The following is a 27,208-nucleotide window of genomic DNA, read 5'->3' on the forward strand; positions in this document are numbered from 1 at the left end:
TTCCAATCCCCTACCCCACCAGGAATGCCTGGACTCATTTCAACCCCTCATTGGTTTGTCAAACTGGCCTAACCTTCTTTTTTCCCCTATTGAAAAGGACTCTAAATCTATGAGTGTCCCCTAGAACAGCTTTTCAGAAAAGCAAACACAGCACTGGATAGGTCCATTCATTTTGTGACTTGATTGTAGAAAGATAATATATTTTTTTTCTTTTCTTAAGGATGTATTACATATTTAAGATAGAGATGCAAGAGAATTACTTGCTCTTCCATCAAAAAAAAAATAAATTCCACCACAATAATATTTTGGGAGCCCAGCTCTAGACCTGGACCGGAGGTGTGGCTCAAGTGGTAGAGCGCCTGCTTTGCAAGGAGTTCAATTCCTGTGCCTCCACAAGAAAAAAAGCTCTGGCACTAACAGAAGAGGACAGAAGGAATTGTCGTCCAATCTGCAATCCCATAAATCATAAATAGAACTGAAAAAGCACAGCGCATACTCTTTAAACAGCCTTCCTTTTCTCTGTACATTACTAGCCCAGGCAATTCCTCTCCCTCCTTTTCCTGCTCTGAAAAAGAACTGAGGGAAAGGTGATGTTGATGTCAGTCAATAATTGAGGACATCTACAAACAGGACAACTCAGTCCATTTCCTGTTACTGTAACCGAAGATCTGAGTCCAGACAATTTAGAAAGAATAGAGGTTTACTTAGCTCCCAGTTCCAGAAGTGGGCAGTCCAAGGGCATAGTGCCAGCGTCTGGTGAAGGACTTCTCGCACGTCATGACATGGTAAGAGACGTCACACAGAGATAAGCGTGCTAGCTTGGGTCCCTCTGCTTCTTCTTATAAAGCCACTAATGCCATCAGAGATGGCCAACCCTCATGAGTTTATCTAATCCTAATTAATCTCCAAAGGTCCAAATGCTATTAACGTAGGAATCTGAGGAATAAGTTTTCAACACATGAACTTTTAATCCCTGTCACACTGTGGAACGAGGAGAGGCCTCGTGCTCTGGGAGCTACTGGCCAACACTGTACAGACCACCGCCCGCTCCACTGAGGCTCGAGGGACCGATGTGAAGTCAGAGTGTGAGAACATCAGCGCTTGCTCAAATCCACGTCCCCACAGGGCAGGTTCCCTGGCCTCTCTTTCCCTCATATTTGCTTTGCAATGACCACAGACTGGGAGGGACCGAAAAGGAATGTAGCTGTAAGTCAGTGTTGCCTCTCCAACGCTTGTGGTCAGATGAGGGAGACATAGCCACCTCCAGGAAGCCCTGGTGTTGTCACCTGTGCCCGAACACTCATGAGCATCACTTCTGTGACTCTGTGGCTTCCCGGGTTCCTTTCTTCTGTGGCATGAACTGGATGCTCTTTGGAGGGAAAACAGCTCTGACTTCATCAGGGATCCCAGGCCCTCCCTTCCTCAAACAGAACAAAGACTATTCAGCATTTGATAGTTTTCCTAGCAGTTCTTATACTTTCTCCAAATGTGCCCTTCTTCTCCTGATACCAAATTTGTGACCCTGTTTCTGCAAGCCTGTGGCTTACATGCTGAGCCCAACAAGCATCAGTGGAAGCCATTTGGATGTCGTAATCACTGCCAGCTCCCCCTGAAAAACAAAACTGCCTGCCAAACTCCTCCTGCCTGTGCTCTGGGCACAGCCCCAGTCGGACAAAGCCAGCCCCAGAATCCCATTATTCTTTGGAAAGAAAGAAGCAATTCCAGTCAATTTGGATATTTGAGAGATTGTTGCGATGGTCTCTTTCATGTAGATACAAATGCAGCTTGAAAACAGGGTAAATAGAGTGGGGGGGTTCTAGACTGGTGACATTTTAAAAGGTCAAAGGCGGAAATGAAACCAGTTTGTGTCAGCCGAAAGTTCATTCAGCTACACGGTTCCAGAATTTGCTACTAGTATTTTGATTTTCTTCCAAAGCCCTTCATGTCTTCTGAGGGTAATGGGATGCTGGGGGGAGAATTTATTTGCTAAAGGATTATGACAACTTGCAAAGGATGTACTGTTGTTTGGCTGGGACGGAAGGGGCAGGTGGAGTGATGAGTGTTTAAGGGAGATGGGCAGAGCCAAGACAGGTGTCGTGGAAGGCATCAACATGTCCTCTGATGCACCTAGATGGTGATCTCCAGGTCCCATCCATCGGAGGCAGGGCTCTTGGGGTCTGAACTGCTGTAAAGCCCTGGAGGAGGATGAGAAGTGACTTGGCGTCCCTGGGGCCATTACTGAAGGTCACGGTCCAGGGGGTAGCTTTGGGCTTATTCTTTTCTGTATTCAATTTCTGTGCAAGTGGAAGAAATGAGATTCTTATCTCCTTCCTTTTTTAGCAGCCTCCGGGGTTCCATTTCCTTCTTGAAACCTCTGACTCAGTGTCTGGAGGAGTGCTCCCCCGCCAGCCCTGCCCCATCCTGCCCACGATCACAACCTTCATGACCCCCTCTTGGCTCCCCGCCTTGCAAGACACACTCACCGTGGCTGTCACACACTGACATTGGCCGCCTTGCTTATTTTACATCTGTTGCTTAGGTGAGATTTGTAAATCTGGCTGCAGTTAGCTTTGTTTATTCCCAGAAGGAAGATGGTGTAACATATCCATATTAAATGTAATATTACAAACTTTTCTTTTTGATGATAACATCAAAAACATCAGATGTTCATTTCTCAGCCCAGCCTAGGAGGTTCCCTCACTGACCCAGGCTTGGGGACCATAAGGGCTGTCATTATTGTAATTATAAAGTCATTTAATAACTGCATTTGATCTCTTTCTGAATTATTATTATTCTTTGGCAGTACTGGGGTTTGAACTCTACACCTTGAGCCACTCCACCAGTCCTTTCTTGTTATGGGTTTTTTCCTAGATAGGGTCTCACAAACTATTTGCCCAGGGCTGACTTCGGAACACATCCTCCTGATCGCTGCCTCCTGAGTAGCTGGGATTACAGGTGTGAGCCACCAGTGCCTGGCTGAATACTTCTTACTTGAAAAAAATTACTTAAGTAGCATGCAGCATACAGAACTTTTGAAAATGGAAATACTCTTTGGTGTACTTACTTTTAGTATTTTTAAAATTTCTATAGGTTTATTTCATGTTTAACAAAATCTAGTTTTACTTACAATGGATCACAATGCATTCCCATGCTACTGCAGAGATTTTGACAACTGTGTAGTATTGAATTGTACAGAGTTTATACAGCCGATTCCTCATTCTTTGGATTTATGAAACACTGATGGGCACTTACTATGGCAGGCATAGTCCCAGGCTCCATTCAGACACCAGCTCATCTAACTCTCATCACAGCCTGTGACATAAGTATTAGTGTTATTTTCATTTCACACCTGAGAGCACTGAGTCACAGACAGGTCAAGTAGCTTGTTCCTGGTCCCATTACTTTGTAAGTGGTGGGGTCAGACTTAACCCAGGCAATGTGGCTCCAAGTTTGTGCCGTAATCACTCTGCTGAGCTCCCTTTCCTCTACTGAAAACACAAGACCTTCCTTTACCCGGGAGAATGGCTTAATCGCCATCCCTGGCAAATTAGGGAACTGCTGCCCTGTGAGTCACAGACAGTTAGAATTAACTCCTCAGCTGTTGAGACAGCAGGCAAAGAAGCCAGTGGGTGGGATTGGCAGTGTTAGCTCTGCAGCCCAGAGCAGAGTCCAACCAGCCTGAGGCCCAGGTTACTCACCGGTGGGCACAACCACAGCGGCCCAGCCTCCCCTCACACCACTCTTGCCTTCCCGATGGAGCTGCCGCATCTGCCCGAGCCACCTGAGGCCAGGGAGAGGCAAGGTAGGAAGTGGGTGCATGGGCCATGCTGAGCCAGCAGGAACCACCAGCAGGGCTGAGGGGTGGCGCCCATCCAGCCTGCAAAGTGACTTCTGGGGCAGCGTGCGGAGCTTGCCAGAACCCCCTGACCCAGAATCCTTACTCACCCTAGCCTTGAGACAGGGGTTCAGATGTGGCACCTTCTCTCCTCCCCTCTCCTTCCAATCGTGATATCATCATTGGCCCTGCTAACTCCTCTATTTGACGTCTTTAATTCTAACTTATTTAATTCCATAGCAGAGCTATGAGGTAGAGCAGTTGTGAACCATAATTATCCTCATTTTGTAATGGAGAAAGGCAGCCACAGAGAGATTAAATGCCCTGACATAAAGGAGGAAGGGGGTTAGGTGTGGGGGAACACTGTAGGGTTGTGATCTTGACTCGAACCTGTATCCCCAAAACAGGCTGCCACAGAGGGTGGCTGCAGCTGGATGGGAAACAACAGCGGAGCCTTCCTCCCCTTAGCTCATGGCTCCGGGCGGGAGCGTGGAAGTCAACAGCTGGAATTTGATAAGGGAGTACTCAGGGCTGGAGGTGGTTGAAGTTTTATTTTATTCAAAGCACCTTAGGCAGAGTTGTAGGAAATAACAGTCCAGCTTTCTCCCTGGGAGGTCTGTCAATTTCATTCCTTCATTCCCTCTTTTGCAAGGGAGCTTCCAAACACAGACCCCACATCCAAAATCAGTGTCACAGGGAGAGTTAGTCTGGGGATCCCTGGTTATCACTGCATTCCCAGACCCTGTCCCTCTGAATGTTCAATGTCAAGACGCTTGGCTTCTGTCCAGTCCAGGAGGTGTGCCACCACACAGAAACCCTTCTAAGACTGGGGCCTCCTAGTCAGCACCCTACCCCACCTCTTAGGTGCAGAAACAGCCCTGAGTAGAGCCAGAACCAACGTAAGTCCCAGCTCAGTGTGGGAAGATCTTTGGCTTAATGATCTTACAGTGTAAAGGATGAAGAAGTTAAGACTTGGCTGAAATGCTTCCTGCAGCTAAGGAGTGCTGGGTGTTACCTTTGGAGTTTTGGAGCACACGAATCTTAGAAAGTATATGTGTGGTTTTTGTACATTGTTTTACCTGCTAATGTGCTTCAAGATAAGTAGGCTATGAAAAACAAAAGTGCAAGGTCTAGATTACAAGTTTGGAGCCAGCCTGGGCTATATAGAAAGTTCAAGGCTAGCCTGGGCTGCACAGGGAGACCCTATCTCAAAGAAACAGAAAACAAGAAAGAAAAATGAAGACAAGCATTGCTGCTATTAAGCCACAGTGAGGTCTTTGCCTCAATCATTTGACCCTCTACAATCTAACCTCCCTGCTAGGAGCTGGTGGAATTTGGTTCTAGTCTCCTGCTTAAAACCTTTCAACGACTTTCCATATCACACCCAGATGGGCTTCCTGATTTGGCCCTGAGTCTTTGGACACACAGCACAGTACAATGATCAGGACACACAGCTGAAATCCTAGCCCTGGTCCCTCAGTAACTGTGTGACCTTAGCCAAGCGTCTCTGCTGCTCTGTGACTCTCTGCTCTCATCCGTACAATAAGGATCTGCCTCGCAGATGCCTGGCACAGGGCAAGCATTCAACAGCTGCCACCTGCTCTTTTTTTTGGTACTGGAGAATGAACCCAGGGCCTTGAATATGCTAGGCAAGTGCTCTACCACTGAGACACACCCCCAGCCCTTTTGCTTTTGAGACAGAGTCTTGTGCCAACTTTGCCCAGGCTGTCTTCAGACTCACAGTTCTCCTGCCTCTGCCTCGCACATACAGTCACGTACCACCACGCCCAGTTTATTACCTGCTCCTATTATTACTTTGACCTCCGCATGGCTACCATTCCCACTCCAGTCCTGCCAGCCTTGTTTCTGTTTCTTAGAGTTGCCAAGCTCGTGCCGAGGCTTGGACTTCTGTTATAGCAGCCAGGGGCTGTGCACCCGCCAGCCCTCCCAGGCCTGGGGGCTGCTGGTTTCTTCTCGCTTTTTAGGCCTCTGCTCAGGGCCTTCCTCAGTCACCCAGTCCAAGTTAGCCTGTTGCCCTTTTCTATCGAAACTCTTCTGTCGGAGGGAGTGTTTTGTATCCATGCTACCAGCCACTATTCATGTGTGACTGTCCATTGTTTGGCACGTGGCTGGAGTGGATGGAAGAGAGCCATGCTTCATTTTACTTCACTTTAACATAGAAAATGGCCACCTGTGGCTGCCCTGGTGGACAGCACAGTGGCTCCATCATTGCCTGACTTCCCGGTCCTCTCTGAGGACCATCTGCTGATGTGTGTGGTCTGTGTCCCAGGCTGAGGATGAACTCTGTGGAAGTGAGGGTCTGACCTTTCTTGCTCATTGCAATGATCCCCCTGTGGCTAGGACAGTCTTTGTTGGGGCTTGTCAAGATTTGTTAGATGAATAAATGAATGATTGGCTCTATAAAACATTTTGTCAACCAAAACACATAATGCACATGTACTATATTTGTATATGTGTCTATAATTTGAAAGCCTGCAGCAATGTTTCACTTTTATGTTTTTGGTGGGTCCGGGGCTTGAACTCAGGGCTTTGAGCTTACAAAGCAGGTGCTCTGCCACTTGAGCCACACCTCCACCTTTGCACCAAGGTGGCTTGATGCCACAGCACACCTGTGAGCTCTTGCATTTGGCCCTGACACAGAGAACAGGCTGCCGGTGCTGTTTCCTGGGCCTCTCCATCTCCTGCCCTGAGATCACAGGGCTGGGCTCCACCAAGGTTGACCTTCCAAAGCCTCTGAAGTACAGTGAAGACGTGTATTCCTAATGGAGGTGCGGTATTCTGGAAATTAAAAACAAGATGGGAGCAAGCTGTCACCTTCCTGTGGGAGTGGGGAAGCACATTTCCCCTGAAATACAATGCCTGGCGCTCCTGGGAGGGCTGGGACCTGGCTGGTTCCGAGCCACCGGGAAGGTAGTGTACAGTTTCCAGGGAGGGTTGGGGCTGGGGCTGTTACCTGACCTCCCGTCTTAATGAAGTGTGTTGGCTTCGGGTCTGCCTTCAAGAGAGCTGTGACCCATGCAGCAGGGACAGAGGCATCCCACCATGCAGAATCTAGAATTAAGCAAGATCTGGGCCTGAACCGAGGGACACCAGGACATGGATGGACTGCAGGACCTTGGTGGCCAAGGCAGCCATTTTCATTGCTGAAATCCTTTCTGGGTCTGAGAACCAGGTTCAGCTTCCTGTGCCAGCTGGCCTGGTCCTCCCCTGACCTGGGCCTGAGCTGATAAATTGGTGGCACATACAGGAGACAGTTGGGCTGAGGTTGTTTTTGAGACTTCTTTGTGGTCAGCGCTTGGATTCTTTGTCAACATTCTCCCTCCTTATGCACCTGCCATACCTCTACCCTCACCCCCACGTTTTCTTCCCGTAACATCACACCAGAGTTTGGGACTATAGAAGGGAGAGGGAGCAGAGGCCTTGGCTTCAGGAAGGGGTTTGTGGTTTCAGATTGGATATGCCTGAGAGAGGAAATCTCAGGGCAGGAGGTGTACAAGGATTCTTGTGTTGGCCCTAGACTTTCCACCCTGAGAATTTCCCAAAAGTGTGTGGGAAGGTCCCTTTCTTTAGGGAGGTTTGATTTTTTTCATGGATAAAACACCAGGAGCCATGTGCACACCCTGACCCAGCTGCAGCTTCCTACATGGCCTGGGCTTTGCGGCCAAGTTCACCTCAGCCCCTGCCCACAGACTCAGGTGCTTTTGAAGAAGATGGAGGCGGGATTCTGTGGGATGCCTGGTTACCTAGGGACACAGGAAATGGCTCTGATGCCTCAGGCACCTGCTGCCTGACAGTGAGTCACTCAGAGAATACTGGGCCCAGGGCAGTCCTCCAGGTCCCCAAGGTCTGTGGGCACCAAAACTTCATCTTTGGAAAGAGTCCCTGAGACCAGTGCACTCCACCACAAGCACAAGCCCTCTGCATGGAGCTGGTCTGTCCTGGTGGCTTTGTGTGATTTCACCTTTTTATAAATACTTGCTTCTTTGGCCTTATCTTTTTTCAAAATATTAATACATTTCTGTGAAAAGAAACCCTATACCAGAAATCTCTGGGACTTTTCTCTGTCCCAGCAGACAGACATGGTGGGAGGGGACACTCATCCCACCTTATGGGATGAGTCTCCTTCACCAAACCTTTGGATTTGTGCCAATCAGGAGACCTGTGTCATGCGTTTGGGGTTGGAGAAGGGCCTCTGGCCATCTAAGGGACCTGGGACATCACAAAGTTCCATAGGGCTCCTTTCAAAGAAAGTGAGGTATCTCACTATGACAGTTGTGCTTATGGTGGCTCAGTGACCCCCTGTGCTGGGCCCTGTGTCCCATGCTTCTCTGGCATGGCTTTGTCTGATCTTCTACTGCCAATCCCAGAGCTGAGCCCTTCACAGAGGGGAAACTGAGGAGCAGAGAGAGATGAGGAGCCAAGGTCACACAGCTTTGTCAAGTGGCAGAGGCTGGTTGTCAAAACTCAGGTTGAGCTGCCCCCAAGACTGTCCTTCCACGGGGGGCCCCCACATCCCTGCCAGCACCCGGTGCTGATCCATGTAGCCAGCCCCTGCCCACCACTGTATATAACAAGAGCCATCTGCTTCCTGCTTCCACAGACCAGAGAATCAAATCCTTTCACTGGCGTCATGTCTCTTCCTGTGGAAGATGCTCCTGACTGCGTCTGTTTGATCAGCACAGGACAATCCTGTCGGGAAAGGTTATCAAAATATTTGCCATCCTTGCAGGGAATGTACAGATTTGCTTCTGGAGCCCTGCTGGATGTGTGAGGTGCCATTGCTCCTCCTGCTGCTCCCTGCATCCGCCTGCTGGGGAGGGAGAGGTGAAGACTATATTTAACCCATAGGAGGAAGCTATATTTAACCTTCGCTGAGCCCACCAGGATGCTGGAGCCCTGTGTGGGAGTGTGCCAATGGCACGTCCAGATAAATAGACATTTAGGAATTTTCTACTTTGAAGTGTAAAGTGGAATTTAAACTCTGAGCTGAGTATGCTAATTAGTATATTCCCAGAGTCTCTGGTGGGCCCAGCCTCTGGGATAGAAGAAAGCCCTGGTTCTGACATCTCCCCTGGGCACTTGACTGGAGGGGCAAGGCCCTCACTTCCTGGCCTTGTATCTGGGCCTGTAACATGGGGTGAGGAAGCCAGGAGAGATAATCTGAGAGTCAGAGAAGCTTCTAGAAGCCAGGCTGTGCAAGTCCTCTTCATAAGAGCTGGGAGGCTGTCAACCGATGTGGTCATTTTGCGTCTCAGTTCCCTCATTTGCACTTTGCGTGGTGTGTGTGCACGTGTGTGTGATGCACGCATAAGCAATGGCTGTGGAACAGGGCTTGGCTGTGACAGAGCAAATGCTCAGCCAACCTCACGATCCATGGCTTTTCCCTGCTTTCACATTTTATGAACTAAAGAGTGGATCTTGGCGGCCATTCGCTGAGGGGTGGTGCTTCTGTTAAGCAGTGGGTTGAGAAACTGGGTGAGGGAAAGAATCTTTCTTGCTGGGGTTTAAAAATATAAGAGAGAAAGACAGAGGAGGTGGGAGGAAGAATCACTAAGGCCCCATATAACCAGCTCATGGGGTCTTCTGCCCACCCCTCTCCCCCCACAATGCACATACAGTCTTAATGCCGTGATTAAAAGCCTGGGGATTGGGCGGGGGAAGCAAGAAGTATAATCTCCCACAAAGCATGGGCTCCTTAGGACTGTTCTGAAAGTATAAAAGAGAAGAGAGACTGGCTCAAGCACAACTCTGCAAGGGCTTTCTGTTCCTCTTCACTATTTTGAGTTTCTTCCTCCCCAAGGGAGACCCCTTGCAGGTGACAATAGTAGTACCGGTTAAAGAAGAAAACAAAACAAACCCCTGTGTCTTCGGTAGCCAAGAACAGGAGTTCAGATCAGATCCCTGTGGCTTAGCAGCTGGCCGGGGATGTTTCTTCGCTCTGAGCTCAGGGTCCCCATCTTCCAGGTGGAGCTGGAGCGGTGATTGAAGAATGAAATCTGACCGTGTATGAACTGCACAGAAGAGACTTAAGGAAAGCCAGCTCCCCTCCTTCCCTGGCCTTCTCTCCACCTCTGTGCCCAAGAGGATCTTCTGCTAGCCTGTCCACATTTTGTACCAAGCTAAAAAGGCAGGAGCAAGATCCCTTCTTGTTGTCTGCTCTCATAACAAGGCTATAATTTTCCTAGAAGCCGCGGGCAGGTTAGAACCTGTGCTGTCACTGGTATGCTGAGGGGAAGCTGTAAATCGGAATGAAATAAAAGGGGCAAACTCAACAGCCCCTTCTCACCTGCTCTTCAGCCACAAGTGGAGGCTTAGCCCTGCCAAAGGCTCCCCGTGGGCTGAGCACAGTGGTGGTCACAGGACAGGCTGAAGACACCTCTCCTCTTTACTGGGCGTGAACAAATGGGTCAGAAATGGGTTGTTCAAATTGGGGTGGCTGTGCCCATAGTCGTGAATACACTGCCTTCTTTCCTCTGGCTGCAGAGGCCTTGGGGCGAGGTTGGGCTGGGAGAATTGGGATGAGGATGAAGGGAAGAGGAGAGCACAGTCCTGGGCCTGGTTTGCATTTCTCTCTCAATCTCTCTCTCTCTCTCTCTCTCTCTGTCTCTCTCTCTCTCTCTCTCTCTCTCTCTCTCTCTCAGTCTCTCTGTCTCTGTCTCTCTCTCTCAGTCTCTTTCTCTGTCTCTGTCTCTGTCTCTCTCTCAGTCTCTCTCTCTCTCTCTCTCTCTCTCTTTCAGCAGTACTGGGGTTTGAATTCAGGACCTCACATTTGCTAGGCAGGCGCTGTACGACTTGAGCCACTCCACCAGCCCTGATCAGCATCTCAATGGGCTAAAATCCTAAACTCCCACCAGCAGGGTCCCTGGGGCTCCCTCAGCCTACCATCTTTACCCAATCCCAATCTCTACATTCTCCTAAACCAAGGTCTTCTCCATGACCATCCCAAATGGAACCCTTTCACAAATGAGAAACAGACCCCCCATTTTCCCAGCAAAGCAGCTCTGCACCAGACCATACAGCTTGACAGTTGACTTTCAGCCCCCAGTTGCTGCCTTGGCTGAGCAACCCTGGGTAGTAAAAGCACGCACAACTGTACGACAGCCCTCATTTCCGTTCTCCTCTTTATCGGTGGGCCACGACACTTCTGCTGCTGCCTCACTCACTGTAGCCCTTCCTGTCAGTGGCGCCAGCTTTGATGGTTGCAAATGATAACCTGGCACTGCCCGTCCCCAGCCCTCTCTTTGAAGGGGCTTGTACCCATTCAAGGGTTGGGTCAAGGGACATTTGAGGGGCCCCACAGACTGCATTTCAACAGTATTTTCTCTGACATCAGTCAGTACTCCAGGCCCAAGTAAAGACCTGCTCCATCTCTCATAGGGGTGAGAACGCCTTTCTCATCCAGAGGCTGAGGGCAGCACCCCCTCAAGAGACAGTACCCCGAGTCCTGAGGGTGCTGGCATCTGTCTTGGCCTCTCACCTTGCCTTCCAGATCTTTCAGGTGGGCTTGTAACAGCCCTCCTGAAGACCTGCTCTGATGTCTCAGGATGCCTAGGGTGGGCAGGTAAGCAGGTTAGTGCTTCTACCTCCCACCTGAAGTGCTCCCTCACAGGTGACCTGGATTTTGAGGTTCAGGGTGGTCTGAAAACATGGCATTTTATGATTTCATCTCTCTCCCTTTGGCATTCTCAGCCCCTGCGAGAATATCTGGACCACCTATTTAGACGTGAATAGTTTGAAGCCAAGTTTCTGGAAGCCTTGCCAATAGCCAGGAGAGGCCACTCCCCCCCAAGGAGTGGAGCTAGAACTGGGATGATCCCTGGGTGGTCCCCAAGCTTCACTGCAAGGGCCCAGGGGGAGGAGGCCTGGTGTCAGACAAAGTCATAGGTGGAAGGAGGAGCCAGCTTTAGCACTGGGATAACAACCAGTGCTGGGGGAGGCTGTGTGTGTAACACTGTGAAACGATCACAAAGTGCTCTTCCAAAGTCATTAGCTGAACTTATCAGTAGAATCTGGTAAGGGGGTGGGGGGGATTTTGAACACTTTTGAGGAGATGAACTCAGTCGGATGGAGTCAGAAAACAAGTTGTGATGCCTGAACTGAGGGAGGAGGAAGGAAGGAAACCATGGGGTTAATGACATAGAAGGTTGCACCAAGTGATGAGTTTAGGGGAGCTGCCTGAAGGTAGCAGGGAGTTCTTGAAGGGTTTTAAGTGGTGGAGTGATGGGACTAGGTTTTTGCTTTAGAAACAGTACTCAAGTGACTGAGTAAAAGATGGATTTGAAAAGGGTAGCACAGGAAGGGGGGGAGACCAACTGAGAGGCCATGGAGGATCCAAGTGAGAAAGGATGATCATCTGGCTTTGAGGGGTGGCAGGGACAAGGGAGGCAGGCTTGCGTCTGAAGGCCAGTGAGGCCTTGGTGAATGGAGCCATGTGTGTCCGTGTGGGGACCCAGGATGGTTCCTGGGGTTCTAGTTTGGGCAACAGCAGGATGGAGGTGCCATCCTGACCTACAGGAAGTAAGAGAAGGAACAGCTGCTTTGGGGTGAGTTAGGCTTGGGATCTGCTAATTTTGAATTATCTGTGCCATAATCAACATTTCAAAGATCATTGGAACAGAAAAACTAAAACTTAGAAAACAGATTGTGTTGACACTGTGTGGTGACCAGGGATAGCAGGCTGAGTTCGGAGCCACATAAGCCCGTTTCAAGGTGGTTGAGGAAAAGAGACCAAAAGGAAGTTGGACTGGAAACTGTTGGAGAGGCAGGAGAGTGCGGAGAAAGTGGTATCTCAGAAAGTGGTATCAAGAACAGGAAGACTCACAAGGGAGGGAGTGGTCAACAGTGTCCAATGTAGCTGAAAGGCCAAAGGACATGGGTCTAACTTCTGTCCACAGGGTCATGAGCTGGTCAAGCCATTGTCCTCCTCGAGGAGAGCAACTGCCCAGTAGAGTCTGGGCAGACAACTGCCCAGGGCTACAGAGCCTGTGGGGGAAGGAAGGTGGTAGGTAGAGGGGACCATAAAATCAAGCAAGATGTTTAGGGGCAGGGAAACCAGAACAGCTTAATTGGCTGAGCTGGATGGACCAGCTGAGAGGGAGAAATTGCAGATACAAAGAACGAGGAGGTGATTGATAGGGTGAGGAAGGGAATGGTGTGGGTGGGGGAGAAACAAGAGTGAGGCCGGGCCTTCTGTAGTCAAAGGGACAGGTTGGGGAGGATGTTTGATGTTTCTTCTGTTGTAGAGGGAAAGCGAGTGGGGAGTTGAAGGCTGCTCGCCTCATGCCCACATTTAACATCACACACCATGGATTTGTGTTGGGTAAGCCTGAGGGATTGTGAGGTGTCTCTGAAGATCTCAGATTTCAGCCTCTTGGGTATACAAAAGAAGATGGAACGAAGGAAAATAAGGCATGCCGAATAAACGCAGTAAAGGATTTGGGTTCAGAAGGGCAAGAAACTAGCTCATATGATCAACCATGGTTTCAAATGGGTAGGGAAGGAAGAAGGGGGCTTAGGAGGGGCTTCATAGACCAGGAAGATGTCCATACATGAAAGAACTATGCTCAGAGCCAGGGGCCATGGTGGGAGAGTGTGGAAAGGTGAGGGGAATGTGGGCAGAAGAGGCCATCGGCATGCACTGAGTCAGGGGAGGGGCAGAGCCAGGTGATAGCAAGACCAGGTGGGTGAAGTGGAGCATGGGGCATGGGTGCAGGTCACTGCAGATGGAAGGTGAGTTCGTGCTGAAGTTGGAGGTGTTGTCACAAGACAGGAGGACTTAGACATGTAAAGGGTGAATTAGGAGCAGTGTCTATGTAGTGGATGACAAACAGTCCTGTGTTTCCCAGATGTGACATCTTATCGAACACGGGGTTTCCAATTGGATCTCCCAATTCAGACCTCTAGGAGAGAAGCCTGGGAACCTGCGTGTTCAAATTCCCCACACAATTTGCACGATCAGGCACGGTGAGGACATTGCTGTCAGGAAGGTGAAAGACTCCAGGTATGGGGACCAGGGTGTATGGGCTGGATGAACAGCCGTGGTGGGGGTTAGAGGGAGCATCACACCCAGAGAGCTCTCATTTTGGACGAGAGCAATGATGAGAGATGTTTGAGGCACTCTGGGTCATGAGTAGGCTCTGTCACTGTAGCCCCAAGGTGGTTGGGACACCATCAGTCTCCAGAGAGTTCTGCTGGAAAGAATTGTCTTGGTGGAGGAAACTGAATAGTGTCTGTGCCCTTGAACAAGGAAGAGTGGAGTTATTTGTGGGTTTGGGTTGGGTCCTTTGTCCTCTGGGCCGTTGCCTCATCTGTACATAGTAGAGTGGCTGACACTTGGCTCAACTCTGCTGCTCTTTCCTTTGGCTGCCCTGCCTGTCTTGCTGTGTCCTTGCTGTCTGGCTCTCATTATGGTTGGTCCCAGGAACAAACAGCCAGGTCCCCTTTTTGTACCTTATTGATTCATGAGGGTGTCTCAAGATTCTGGACCTGGCACCAGGCTGACATATGAGTGGAGTTGACAGCCACCAGTGTGATGTGACTTAGATGCACAACGGAAGCCCTGTCCCTCTGCCCCCCCCACCCCCCCCCCCCCGCCACAGCTACCCTCCGTATATGTCCTGTCCCTTGTCTAAAATCCCACTAGGAGGCAGGTGGGGTTGGAGCAACTGGGTGGGGAAAGAAAGACCTGGCCTTTGGGATCTCTAGATTTTTGGACAACTTAACTTCCCTGAGCCTCAATTTCCTTATCCATAAACAGGATCATAACAGCCACTTCAAAGAGCTGTCACAGGGATTAAACAGTCAAAGCACACAGAGCTTGAACTCCAGACGGAGTCATGATCACGGCGTCACCATCGCTACCCTCTGCACTGAGAGCCCAGAGCAGAGGGGAGGAGGCACGAAGTGAGTGGGGGGAGAAGACAGGAAGGGATGAGGGTCCCCATCTGTTCCTAATATTACCCAGATCACAACAGGCCATGCTTATTTGTAGAAGTGTCTTATTGGCCCAGTATTTTAACTTTGTTACCAATGTTGTAGCAAGTGCTTCAAGGCCAGGAACTATCTGCTGCTGTTCCCAGCATTTGGGGAAAAACTTCTAAGTGTTCATTAACAGTATACTCTGAATTCAGAAACAGAAACCAGAATTTAATCGCCCGGTACACTCCACAAGAAAGGCGGCTCTGACTCACTGCAAAGCATGTAAGGAATATTCACTGACTTCCTTCCACGTGGTGCCTTGGTCATGGCCTGGCATGCTGTGCAAATTGCTGCCCTCAGTCCCTCGGTGTTCATGAACTTGAGACAGAAGAGGTCACAGGGGTTGCTCTTCCTGGAAATGGTGACATCTGAGAAGTCTGCCTCCTGCACCCACACGGAGGGTTCTGAGGGGGAGAGCCATGTCAGTCACCAAAGCTCTGACTGCCCCTGAGCCTAGTGCAGGAAGCAGGACTTTCCCCATGCTGCCGGGGATGGACTGGCATGCTCCTTTACAGAGGGAGCATTGCCGTGTGCGGCAGTGCGTCTCACACAAGTCACCTTGGGGGACTTGCTAAAATGCAGCTTCTCAGTCAGTTCCTCTGGGGTGGGACTGAGCTCGGCATTGATGACAAACCCCTAGGTGATGATGAGTAACAGCGGGGGAGCTGCTCCACAGCACTTGGGGTCACAAGAACTCAAGGTCAAGGCCCAGAACTCAAGGTCAAGGTCAGAAGAACTCAAGATCAAGGGACTTGGAGGCTCACACCCTGGGCCATCTGTGTGGTGTCCTGCCATGGGGAAAATTCAAATGTCTGAGGAGGACTGACTTAGGTTCCTGGCTTACTAGATACTCCTCCCACCCCAAGCTGTGTCTGCAACTGTTCACAAATTCAGTCCGCAAATATTTCCTGAGTGCCAGATTTCATTAGAAGACTACCCCAACCCTTAAGGCTCACTCGCTAGTTTTTTGTTGTTGGTTTTTGTTTCGTTTTGTTCTGTTTTTTGCAGTGCTGGGATGGAAACTGGACCGTCTGCATGAGAGGCAAGCACTTTACCATTCAGCTGCACCCCAGACCTGCTGTTTCTTTTAAGACTCACTTTGCCTTTGGACTTTATGCTCAAAGGTTCAAGTTCAAACTCTCTGACCACTCCTGAGGAGTCAGGGCTCATGCTGGGAGGTGGCCTCGCAATGGAATTTGAAGTAGGGCCCTCCAGGTCCCAACTGTGTGAACCTGGCCATGGCTCTTCCTCTGTGAGCCTCCATTTTCTCGACTTTAAAATGGGCTTCTAACTTCCCCCTTCCACCACTGTGGGTTGCTGAAAATGTTAAGTGAAACACTGAGTGGTGAGCTCCTAGTCCAGGGCTGGTAAACATAACTGTTATTATTCAAATTCAAGTATTTCCTCCCACGGAACTTCCCTGCTCTACCCTCACTGTAGACACCTAGCACGTTCTACAGTGCTGAGTCCTGGTGCTGGGCTCTGTTACTCTGTGGAAACCTTGGTACCGTGCAAATGGTCACCACCCAAGAGGAGTGCCCCACACCAACCATGTGTCGTGCACACTTGTGTGTTGGGGGGCGGGGGCTGTGAGGAAGGAATCACCATTGGCCACCATCACCCAGGCTTCCAATTTACTGTCCCAGAGCTGTCTCACAGATGTGTGGAGGAGGGTGGCAAACCCTTCATTACTTATAACGCAGCACCACAGGTTGTAACATCACCTGGCAGGCACAAGATCGTCTCTCTCACAACATTACTTTCACTCACTTGCATTCTAACAGATTTTTTAAACATTTAACTTTTGACTGTAACATTTTTCAAGAGTACACAAAAAATACAATAGCGTAACATTATATCCCAGAATGACTTTAAAGTGTAAATATTATAATCATATATCATTGTCGTAGCTGGACTGGCTTTTGAGTAAACGGTGGAACAGGTGGCGTGTTAATTCAGCATGTTCCCAGCTTCTCCCCATCACCCTCTCCACTTCACCCCTGAGGTCCAGATGCTGTCAGACTGTCAGTCAAGAAGAGTAGCCAGGGTGGGCTCAAGCAACAGAGCACCTCCCTTGAAAGCAGTAAGCCCTGAGTTCAAATCCCAGTACCGCCAAACAAAGAAGAGCAGCCAATAAAATTAAATTCTATTAGCCTAAGAGGGCTAATAATTTAATCTCACTAGAGAAGATAGCCTATCAAGTGCCCCCTAATGGCACTGACCGTGTTTTTTGTGTAGCTGTCACAATAAGTCATGATGATAACACCCACTTTACAGGTGGGGTGACTGACCGAGAAGCAAGACATTGACTAAGAACTGCAAGTACTGGGGTTCAAACGCAGGTGTGTCCAGTTCTAAAAGCCGTGTGATTTGTTCATTTGATCTTTTGGTTGCTGTTGTTTGGTTTTATTTATTTATTTATTTTTGTCTTTTGAGACAGGCTGTCAACTATGTAGCCTGGGCTGGCCCCCAAAGTTGTGATCCCGACCTCCCGAGTGCTGGGATTACAGGCCCACACCACGAGGTCAGGGTTATTTGAGGGACTATAACTTGGTAATTAATAGTACAAAGTCTGAGCCAGGTGGCCTCAGCTTAAAGCTCATCTTCTCTACCTGCGCCACCTGAGCAGGGACTGAGTCCTTACCTGAAGGAGGGAACAGGAGAAGTGTCACCTTTTAGGATAGTATCAGACTCAAATGAGTTAATGTTGTTAAAGGTGTTGGAACAGTGTCTGGCACAGAGTAAATGCTGTGTAAATTATTTTAATTATAAAGGCATTTAGGGCATGGTGGAAAAATTGGTTTAGAATAACATGAATGAAATCGGAAAACTCCCTCTTGTTCACTCATCAGTTTCTCCTCTCTGACATGTTTTATACTTCATCCCACACAACCACACAGAGATTTTTTTTTTTTTTTGGTGGTACTGGGGCTTGAACTCAGGGCCTACACCTTGAGCCGCTCCACCAACCCTTCTTTTTGTGAAGGGTTTTTTTCGAGATAGGGTCTCACGGAACTATTTCCCCAGGCTGGCTTTGAACCGAGATCCTCCTGATCTCTGCCTCCTGAGTAGCTGGGATTAGAGGCATGAGCCACTAGCACCCAGCAAGAGATTTGTTATTTTTATACTGAAAGGGCAATATTTTTTAAAATGACAGGGGGTGTCTCACTGTGTTGCCCAGACTGGTCAAACTCCTGGGCTCAAGTGATCCTCCTGCCTCAGCCTCCTGAGTAGCTGGGACTCCAAGTGTGCACTGTCACCATGACTTTCCATTAACTTGGTATCTCACAGCATCAGTCAAATCACCTCTTTCATATCAGCTGCAGAGTATGGGTAAGCTGTAATGTAACCTTCTGTTGGTAGCTAGACACAGATGTGCCATGAATATCTTAAAAGGTACCTTAGTATGACCAGGTGAGTTTGCACCTGGAGGGCCAACTTTGCTGTCAGAGGTTGAGAATGTCAAAGAACATCTAAGTCAAAGTTTTGGGCACTCTGGCTCCTTCTGCACAGGACAGGTGGCAGGCTGTGCTTCCTCCACCATCCACCTCCATCCTTCTGCATAGGTCAGTGCCGTTTATCTCACCGCTACCCACCTGATCCCCCCACTGGGGCAGTCTGCACACCTGAGCTGACCTATCGCAGCTCACGTGGCAGTCAAGTGGCCACTGCCACCGGGCTGTACACACATTTGTTTGCTCTCTGCATTTCCATAGTAAAGTGTTAACAGCACTTTCCTACACATTACGTGCAATGAATTTGTTTCTTAATGACATTTTAAATTTTAAATAAAAATTAATATTGCTTACTGTAAGAAAAAAAAAACTAAAAAGAGAGCCATGTAAAGGATGAAATTACAGTCATTTGGAATTCCATAATGATCCAGAGACATTTTAGTGTGCTTCCCTTCCAATCATTGAATGAATTAAGAAGCAAATTCATGAAAAGCTGGTATTGGATGGAGAAGGTAAATGGGGCTGGGCATGATGGTACACACCAGTAATCCCAGCAGTCGGGAGGTGGAGGCAGGACGATGGCAAGTTTGAGCCCAGCATGAGCTATATGGGGAGAGGAGGGAAGGGAAGGGGAAGAGAAGAGAGGAGAGACAAAGAGACAGAGAGACAGAGATATGGAAAACCATCCTGTGTTGGTGGAACACCTCCCACACATGTCACCCCTTCAGTGAGTACTTGGTGAGGGTCTTTAGGCCCTGGCACTCACACAGCATTGGGACAGGGAGTAGACTGCTGTCATGCGGAGGTGACCTCCCTGCCTGGTCAGATGGGACTCCCACGACATCAAGTCCATGGCTTGCTCTTGGAGGGGCAAGAGCCTAGAGGACAATGCTCCTGAAAACACTGTGATCTGTGTCTGAGCTGCAGCTCTCACGTCCATGTAAATGACCTTCAGGGAAACCTCACTCTTCTGCAGTTGTTCAAGGTCAGATTCTGTTTGGTGTTCACCATGATAACCTAAGCATCTGTGGTTCCTTGTTACTCTTAGGACATGGCAAAGCTAGAACCATAGGATCAGCTTTCCTTGGAGCACACTTTGCCCAGTGTCCACCCCAGCTGCTATGGGATGGACTTGACAAATGCCTTCATGAAACCAGAGGATGAACTCCAGGCTATGTACTTTCTGGCTGAGTCCCTCTCATGGCAGCCCTGATGTCATTGTTGTGTCCTTGGCTAAAGCAGCCCAGGGTTTTGCTGTTCAAAAATTTAAGTGAAGGATGAAGAAATTTGAGTCCTAAAATTGCTTATGGTACAGCCAACATCCATGGTGTTATATTCGTTTAGCCTCTAGGGAACTTTATGGTGTCATACATAGCTAAAAGGCCAAAGGGGGCCTAGATCTCTGTACTTGATTTATTCAGTAAATAAGCACTGGTTCGTAATTCTGTGCCAGGCCCTCTACTAAGCACAAAACAAAGGCAAAATGCACAGATCTTAGAGTCGTCCGTAGAGCAACTGAGTTTAAACAGCAATAACAGAAACAAACGCATGCTTCCCAAGAGTGACAAACTCCTGGAAGAAAGGGTTGGCTTGTGTAATGGGGAGAATGACAACACTGAGAGTGAGGGACTCTAAAGGATGGGCCATCTGAGCTGGGATCGGTTATTAAACTAGGTTTTCTCATCAGTAAAATGGGGACTTTTGACTCAGAGACATTGTAGGAAGAGCGATCGTGTGTAAGAATGAACATTGGAAAATACTCTGTGTTCCAAAACTGAGCATGTGGCTCTCAGGCCAGAGGCAGGTGACACCCATCATCAAGGCAGGCGTTGGGTCATTCCCCTTCATCCTGGAGGCAGCCTGGTCAGACAGACCCCGGTTATCCTTGTTCTGCCACACTCAGCCTCTCTCGAGAGTTTAAGTTACTCAACAGGTAAAACTCACTAACTCCAAGCTTAAAGCTTGTAAAACACTTCCCATTACTTGGTATGGAGTTACTCCTGAGCCAATTGTAGCTATTGTTATTGTAATTGTTGTCATTGTTAATTATTAACTGTTGACACTGATCATAACTCTGGTCCTTCAATCCACTCCCACCACCACCCGCCTACGAAAGCCCCTCTCAAGTGACAATGCACCTGTGGCCATAGGGTGCACACCTTTCACTACTTCATTCCACTTGCTTTCAGTACGAGCTTCCTAAAATAACAATGCTTTCCATATTTCACCTACTTTTTAAAAATATTATCATGACAAAATACTTACGGCTTATACCACAAAAGCTGAGCTTCCTAACATGGAAAGAGACCCTAGAAAACCGATAAGCAAAAGACCTACAAATGGATGGAAAAACTGAAATACAAATTAAAAAAAAAAAGAGAAAGAAAATCAAATGGCTACTAAACCTGACAAGAGAAGCAGCCTCTTTTGTTATAAGAGAAAAGCAAATTTAGATAACCTAAAAGTCATATTTTATTGATCAAGTTGACAAAAATTCAAAATCTTATAGTACCTTCAGATCAGACTGATGGGAAATAAATTTTTTCTTCTGTTGCTGTGATGTTTAAATTGCCACCATCCTTATGAAAGACAACTGGGCATTACTTGTCAGCATTATGAAAGCGGGTACTTTTGGAGTCAGTGATTTTTGTTAGAAATTTATCTTATGGATACTTGCACATTTTTAGTCATCACAGTATTATTTGTAACAGGTAAGTTTTGGAGACAAGCTAAATATCCAGTAAATGATGGTATATTACGCCAAAGAAAAATCATGCAGAAGAGAATGAAGACGGTACCTCTGTGCTATCATGGGAAAATCTCCAAGATAGATTGCTAAATGACAAAAAGAGCTTGAGGCCAGTTTGGGCTATATAGCAAGACTCTGTCTCAAAAACTAACTAAATAAATAAAGGTGTAGAACGACAGGAATTGTCCCTTATTTTCTGTGTAGGGTAGGGAGGCACACACGTACACACATACATGGAGAAATTCCAGTAGGTGCACACGGTATTATAGCAGTGCTTATGGGGGTGGGCAGATGGGAAGAAGGTAAGATGGAGACTCACACACACACCCCCATGGCCCTCTGTATCTGCAGGTTTTGCATCTGTGGCTTCCGCCAACTGCAGGTCGGAGATATTTTTAGTGTTCCTGTGCTATTTTGTGTACAGACTTTCCCCTTGTCCTTATTCTCTGGACAGTATAGTTTAACACAGCATCTTCATGGTGTTAGATGCTATGTGTAATCTGGCAATGATCTGAAGTGCACAGAAGGGTATGCTCATCTTTTATGTAAGTGCCGTACCATTTTATATAAGGGGCTTGAGGATCTGAAGGTTTTGGTATCTGGGAAATGGTGATGACGAATAACTGTGTGTGTGTGTGTGTGCGCTATAGTTTTAATATGTGCATATTACCTAAACAACATGGATGCTAAAATTACTTTTTTATTTACTCATGAATGTATGAAGCACGTACAATGGTTAGGCACAAGGGATAGTGGCACGGATATGGTTATGCTGTGCTGCAATGACCCACTGAGCCTGACTAAAACAGTGGATTCAGATTCTGGCTCTGCTTCTCACTTCCTCTGCATCTCGGCACAGAGTGTGCAACAGGTATTTGTTGAATGACTTGTGGTTGGAGCTACTTAACTGTTATGAGTCAAAATGAGGCTAGAGATGCTGCCTACCTCACAGGGACATCGTGACGACAAACGACAGAACGTGTCACTAATTCCAGTGACACATTCTAATGAACTCTCCCACTAATGCTAAGCTCATTTACACCCACTGTTGCCTTGACTCCTCACAGGAACCTTCTCGTCCACTCATTTGGCATTCAGCAGTCAGGTAATTCTTGACACCACAGCCAGTGCTGTGTAGGTGCCAACAAATAAGAGCAAACACACCAGGGACATACTCACTTCTCACAGGAAAAGAAGGGCAGAGAGGAGGAGCGACTTGCCCATGCTCACGTTGGTGAAGGTGTCTTTCTTTCCTTCCTTCCTTCCTTCCTTACTCCCTTCCTTCCTTCTCTCCTTCCTTCCTTTCTCTCTCCCTCCCCACAATGCTACAAGTGCTAGAAACTTTGAAAACCAAGGAAGACTGAAGTAAATTTTGTCACTGTTCTCAGTGATACTTCAGAGCAGTCGAATAATCAAGTAAATGCACGTCTTTTTAAAAAAATTGATTATTTATTGAGTGCACAGCCATGTTGTAGGAGAAGCAAAAGAAATATCACAGGTCTTTAGACACTAATCAGCAAAAAGATACAGAGAAAAGCAAAGTTAATATAAGGTTTTATTTACCAAATTCTCTCTTTTTGGCAGTACCAAGGTTTGAACTCAGGGCTTCACACTTGCTAGGCTTCTTTTGGAGATAGGGTCTCGTTTTTTGCTGGGTCCTGGCATGGACAGTGATCCTCCTACTTTTTAGGCTTCCCACTGTTTCTGGGTTGACAGGCAGACACCACCATGCCCGGCTTTTTCTGTTGAAATGGGGTCTTGTGAACCTATTTGCCAATGCTGGCCTGGTACCCAGATCCTCCCCATCTCTGTCTCCCATGCAGCTGGGATAACAGGTGTGAGCCACCACACCCAGCTAGTGGTTGAGATGGAGGTCTCCTGAAGATTTTGCCCATGCTGGGCTTGAACCATGATCCTCCGAATCTCTGCCTCCCAAGTAGCTAGGATTACAGGGGTGAGCCACCAGTGTCAGCCCAAATTCTTATTTTATTCTACAAGGTTAGGGATCTGAGGATGGAAGTGACAAATGACAAGGTGTTGAAGAGTTTGCGCTGAAGAAGTAGATGGGCTGGACTAGTTGCCTGGCCTCGGGTGGGCTGGCTGTGAGCAGCTGTACATTAAGAGCTATATTCATATTTGGGATGCCTGGGAGCGGGCGTGGTGCACTCCAGGTGTGGTAGAGAGAGAGGCCTGCAAAGACAAATTCCTTTAGACTTTGAAAAGTCTGAGGGACAAGTTTGGTGTAATTAGATGGTAGGACTTCCAGTGCCAAGGGAGAGTCAGCATCTAAGCTCATAACAGAGGGTAAAAATCTGTCACATACAGAAGAAAAATCATTAAACACACTCAGCAGGTTAATTCAAGAAGTCATGCCATCAGGCCAGGCCCTGGGGCTCACATCTATAATCCTAGCCACTGGGAGTCAGAGATCAGGAAGATTGTGCTTCAAGGTCACCCCAGGCAAAAATTTCTCGACACCCCATCTCAACCAGCAAAAGTTGGGCATACTGGCTACACCTGTCATCAGGGCTATGAGAAGCAGAAATAGGAGGACAGAGGTCCAGGCACCATCTCAACCAATCAGCTGAGCATGGTGAGGCATATCTGTGAACCCAGCTACATGGGAGGCACAGGTAGGATGATTGCAGGCAAAAATGTGAGCCCCTACCTGAAAAATAGCTAAAGCACAGAAGGGCTGGTGGAGTGGCTTAAGTGGTAGGGTGCCTGTCTAGCAGGCATGGGGCCCCGAGTTCAAACCCCAGTGCCACCAGAAAAAAAAAGAAAGAATTATTTTATTTTAATTAGTTTATTTATGGCAGGGTCTCAATATGTAGCCCAAGCTGTCCTGAACCCCTGATCCTTCTACCTCGGCCTCCCAAGTACTGAGATTGCAGGTGTACTGAGATTACAGGTGTGTACCACCATGCCTGGCTGAAGTATTTTCAATTCTGTTCAGCAGTTCATTAATCTCCTTTTTTTTTTTTTATGATCAGCTATTGGAAGTCGGTTATTTTGTTCCTCTGGTGGTGTCATGTTTCCTTGATTGTTTGTGATTCTTGTGGCCCTGTGTTGGTGTCTGTGCATTTGAAGAAGGAGGCTCTTATACCAGTCTTTAAAGACTGATTTTTTTCGAAGAAAGCCCTTTACCAGTCAGCAAATTCAGAGAGTGTAGGCACGCTGTATCACATCATCCATGTGTGGATGAGCCTTGCACTCAGGGCCCTAACAGTGGACTTGGAGCCCTAATCTGCAGAGGCAGCATGGCACCAAGGTCTCTTCCATTGCTACCTTCCTCTCAAGATAACCACCATCTCCCCTTTAAATGCCACAGATAAGTTTTGGCTGCTTTTGAAGTTTATGTAAGTGGGATTATATTGTACATACCCTTCTGTGGTGGCTTCTTTCGCTCAATATTATGTTCTTGAAATTTACTCCTGGTGTTCAGTGTAGAAGAAACTCAGCAATCCTTATTACTGTGTAGTAATCCATATAGTTTATCTCTATGTTGATGGGCATTTGAGTTGTTTTCTTTTGGGCTGTTTACGAAGAGAGAAGCTATAAACACTTTTTTGAATGCGATTTGATGAATGTGTACACACATCTTTGTTGAGCGTATAACCGGGGTGGAATGGCTGGGTTGCAGAATATGGGTACTTAGTTTAGTGGAAAAGTCAAATGGATTCTGCAGTAGTGGTGAGAAGTTTGCTGTAGACCTGAGGGGCTCGGTGATAGAGCACTTTTAGCATGTGGAGGCCTGGGTTAGCTCTCCAGCACAGAAGAAGAAGAAGAAAAAAAGAAGTCAGCAGTAATGTTAGACCCTTTAATTTCAGCTATTCCCGGGGGTGTGAAGCGAGGTAAGATTTCAACTGGCATTTCTGGGATGATTAATAAATTGAGAACTTTTTCATATGCTTATTTATTTACTTATTTATTTTTTGAGAAATACCTGGTTATCCTTTCTTGAGAAATGTCTATTGAAATATTCTACTTATTTAAATGGGATTTTCTGCCTTGTTCTTGCTGATGTGTAGCTGTCTTTAGATATTCTGTATACAAGTCCCTTTTTGGATATATGTATGTGTCACAACATTCTTTTCTCACTGTGTGGTATCTTTTCATAAACAGCAGCTTTTAGAGTTAACTTCCAGTGACGCTTTTTCTTTATAGTTGGTACTGCATGTATTTAAGAAGTCTTTCTCTACCCCAAGGTCACAAACATTTCCTGATAATTTCTTTGAATAGTGTTACTGTTTTATCATTTACATTTTGATCTAAAATCCATCTGGAATTGATTGGGGGGTATGGTGTGAGATATGCATCAAGATTACATGTGAACGGGCAGTTGTCCAGAGACAGACAGACGGTACCGTTCCCCACGCACCACAGCAGCCACTGTGACAAATTGAGTGACCATCTAGTGTAGGTGTTTTGAACTCTAGTGCACTGGTCATTTCACCTCTCCTTGTGTTAAGTCCTCCAGCGGGGCTCCCTGTCTCACCCTACTAAAACACGCACCACTCAAGTGCCTCCTCCACCTCCCCTTGCACTCTGTACGCCGGTGGCTGTGACAGGCTGTTTGTGGTGACCCGGGGCCCTGTCCCATCAAAGCCCTTGAAATAAGTAGAAAGCCAGCCAGGTGTGCGCAGACGGGGAGCAGACCTGCCGGGTAATTTAATTAAAGAGCGCGGGGCAGGGGGAGGAGCGGACCGGGTCAGCGAGGCCCGGTTCTGGGGCGAGGGGAGGAGGCCACCGCGTGTAAATGTCGCGGACGGCGAATGGGGTGGCCGGGGCGGGGCCCCCGGGCCGCGAATCAGCAGGCGAGGGCTGGAGCGCGCCGGGGCGCAGAGCCGCGCTGCAGCCAGCGGGCCGGGCGGGACCGGGCGGGACCGGGCGGGACCGAGAGGGACCGGGCGGCCGTGCGCACCGCGGGCCATGAGCCGCCCCGGCCCGGGCAGCAGCGGCTACTGCGCGGGACGCGCAGCGCCGCGACCCTGAGCCCCGCGAGGTGAGTGCGTCCCCGGGGCGCCCGGAAGCCTCGGCCCGGGGAGAACTGGGTGCGGAGGTCGGGGACGCGGAGCGGCACCGCAGAGCCGGGCCGGATCGGGTCGGACCGGGTCGGACCGGGTCGGGCCGGGTCGGGGTGGCCGGAGCGTGGGTGCGGGGCTCGCGCGCTCCCGGGCTGGGGACGCCATGGGTGTCCCTGCGTCTTTGCCGCGGACCCGCAGCTTCCCAGGGCGAGGGTCTCGTCGCCGGACCCCGCTCGGTTCCGACCCAATCCAACCCCAGGCCGGCCGGGGTAGGGGACAGGCGAGGGTCCCCAGGCTCGCAGGCCGGGGCGCCTCTCCAGTCCTCTCGGAAGTTTGTTGACAACGTCGCCTCCTTTGTTGGGAAAGACGGCGCTGCGGGAGGGGCGCGCGGGAAGGAGGCGGACGCGGCCGGTGTCCCGCGTGGACGCTCGGCCCAGGCCCGGGCAGGTGCGGGGGCTCCGCCTGTCCAGCCCGGAGTCCGCTCCCGCGTAAAGAGGAGGAGGGAGAGCCGCGCGCGCCGGTCTCGTGAACCTTGACTCGCATCTCCCGAGGCCGCTCCGGCTCTCCATGGACACTGCCCTGCCCGGGGATGGTCAGTTCGGGAGCCGATGAGCCCTCTCCGTGTTGCCCCCCGGGACCGAGCGGGACCCGGGGGAAGAGAGAGGCCGTGGGGACACCCGGGGGTTGTGCGCAGTGGCCCCCAGCAATGTGCCCACCTGCCTTGCCAAGTGCTCGCTCTGTGCCAGCTCCAACTCTCTCTAAACTGCGACATTTCCAGGGTGACTAACCGAGATCTCAGTCTTAAGAACTTTGTCCTGTGAAACTCTGTGCTGTGTTGCTTGAAACACAATCCCTGGAAGAATTATTCATGCTTCAATCCTTTGGCTAGACTTCATAAGATTACTTCAAACCTAAAGAGATACTCTTAATTTCTAAACCCGAGGAAAACTTTATTCTAAGTGGATAAGCCAATTTTATTTGTGGGGTTGTCTTTGTCCTACTCTGCAGAGAAGATAAAAGACTATAGATCCATTGTAAGTTCTCTGTCATGGTCATAGTGAGGCAGCTGAGGCTGTGACATTTCTTGAGTTTAAAATATGATAGAAATTTCTTAAGGCCCCCATCAGATAATCATTTATGAGTT

At 48.7% G+C, this 27,208-nt stretch overlaps 1 protein-coding gene across 3 annotated transcripts in view; it reads left to right on the forward strand.

The window, feature by feature from the left end:
* Window positions 1–3,653: 3,653 nt before the first annotated feature.
* The window catches only part of Bcar3 (BCAR3 adaptor protein, NSP family member), a 119,952-nt gene continuing 96,397 nt past the window's right edge, over window positions 3,654–27,208 (forward strand). Inside the window, exon 1 of one of the 3 annotated variants that reach the window (XM_074050957.1) lies at window positions 3,654–3,802. In XM_074050957.1, the coding sequence (XP_073907058.1) occupies window positions 3,754–3,802 (49 nt within the window). In that variant the 5' untranslated portion in view covers window positions 3,654–3,753. Of the gene's footprint in view, window positions 3,803–25,910; window positions 26,043–27,208 lie in introns of those variants that run through there. The other 2 variants (XM_020171837.2, XM_074050958.1) reach the window with 2 other exon arrangements.

Source organism: Castor canadensis, chromosome 12, assembly GCF_047511655.1.
Source record: "Castor canadensis chromosome 12, mCasCan1.hap1v2, whole genome shotgun sequence".
In the NCBI taxonomy this organism is placed as follows: domain Eukaryota; kingdom Metazoa; phylum Chordata; class Mammalia; order Rodentia; family Castoridae; genus Castor; species Castor canadensis.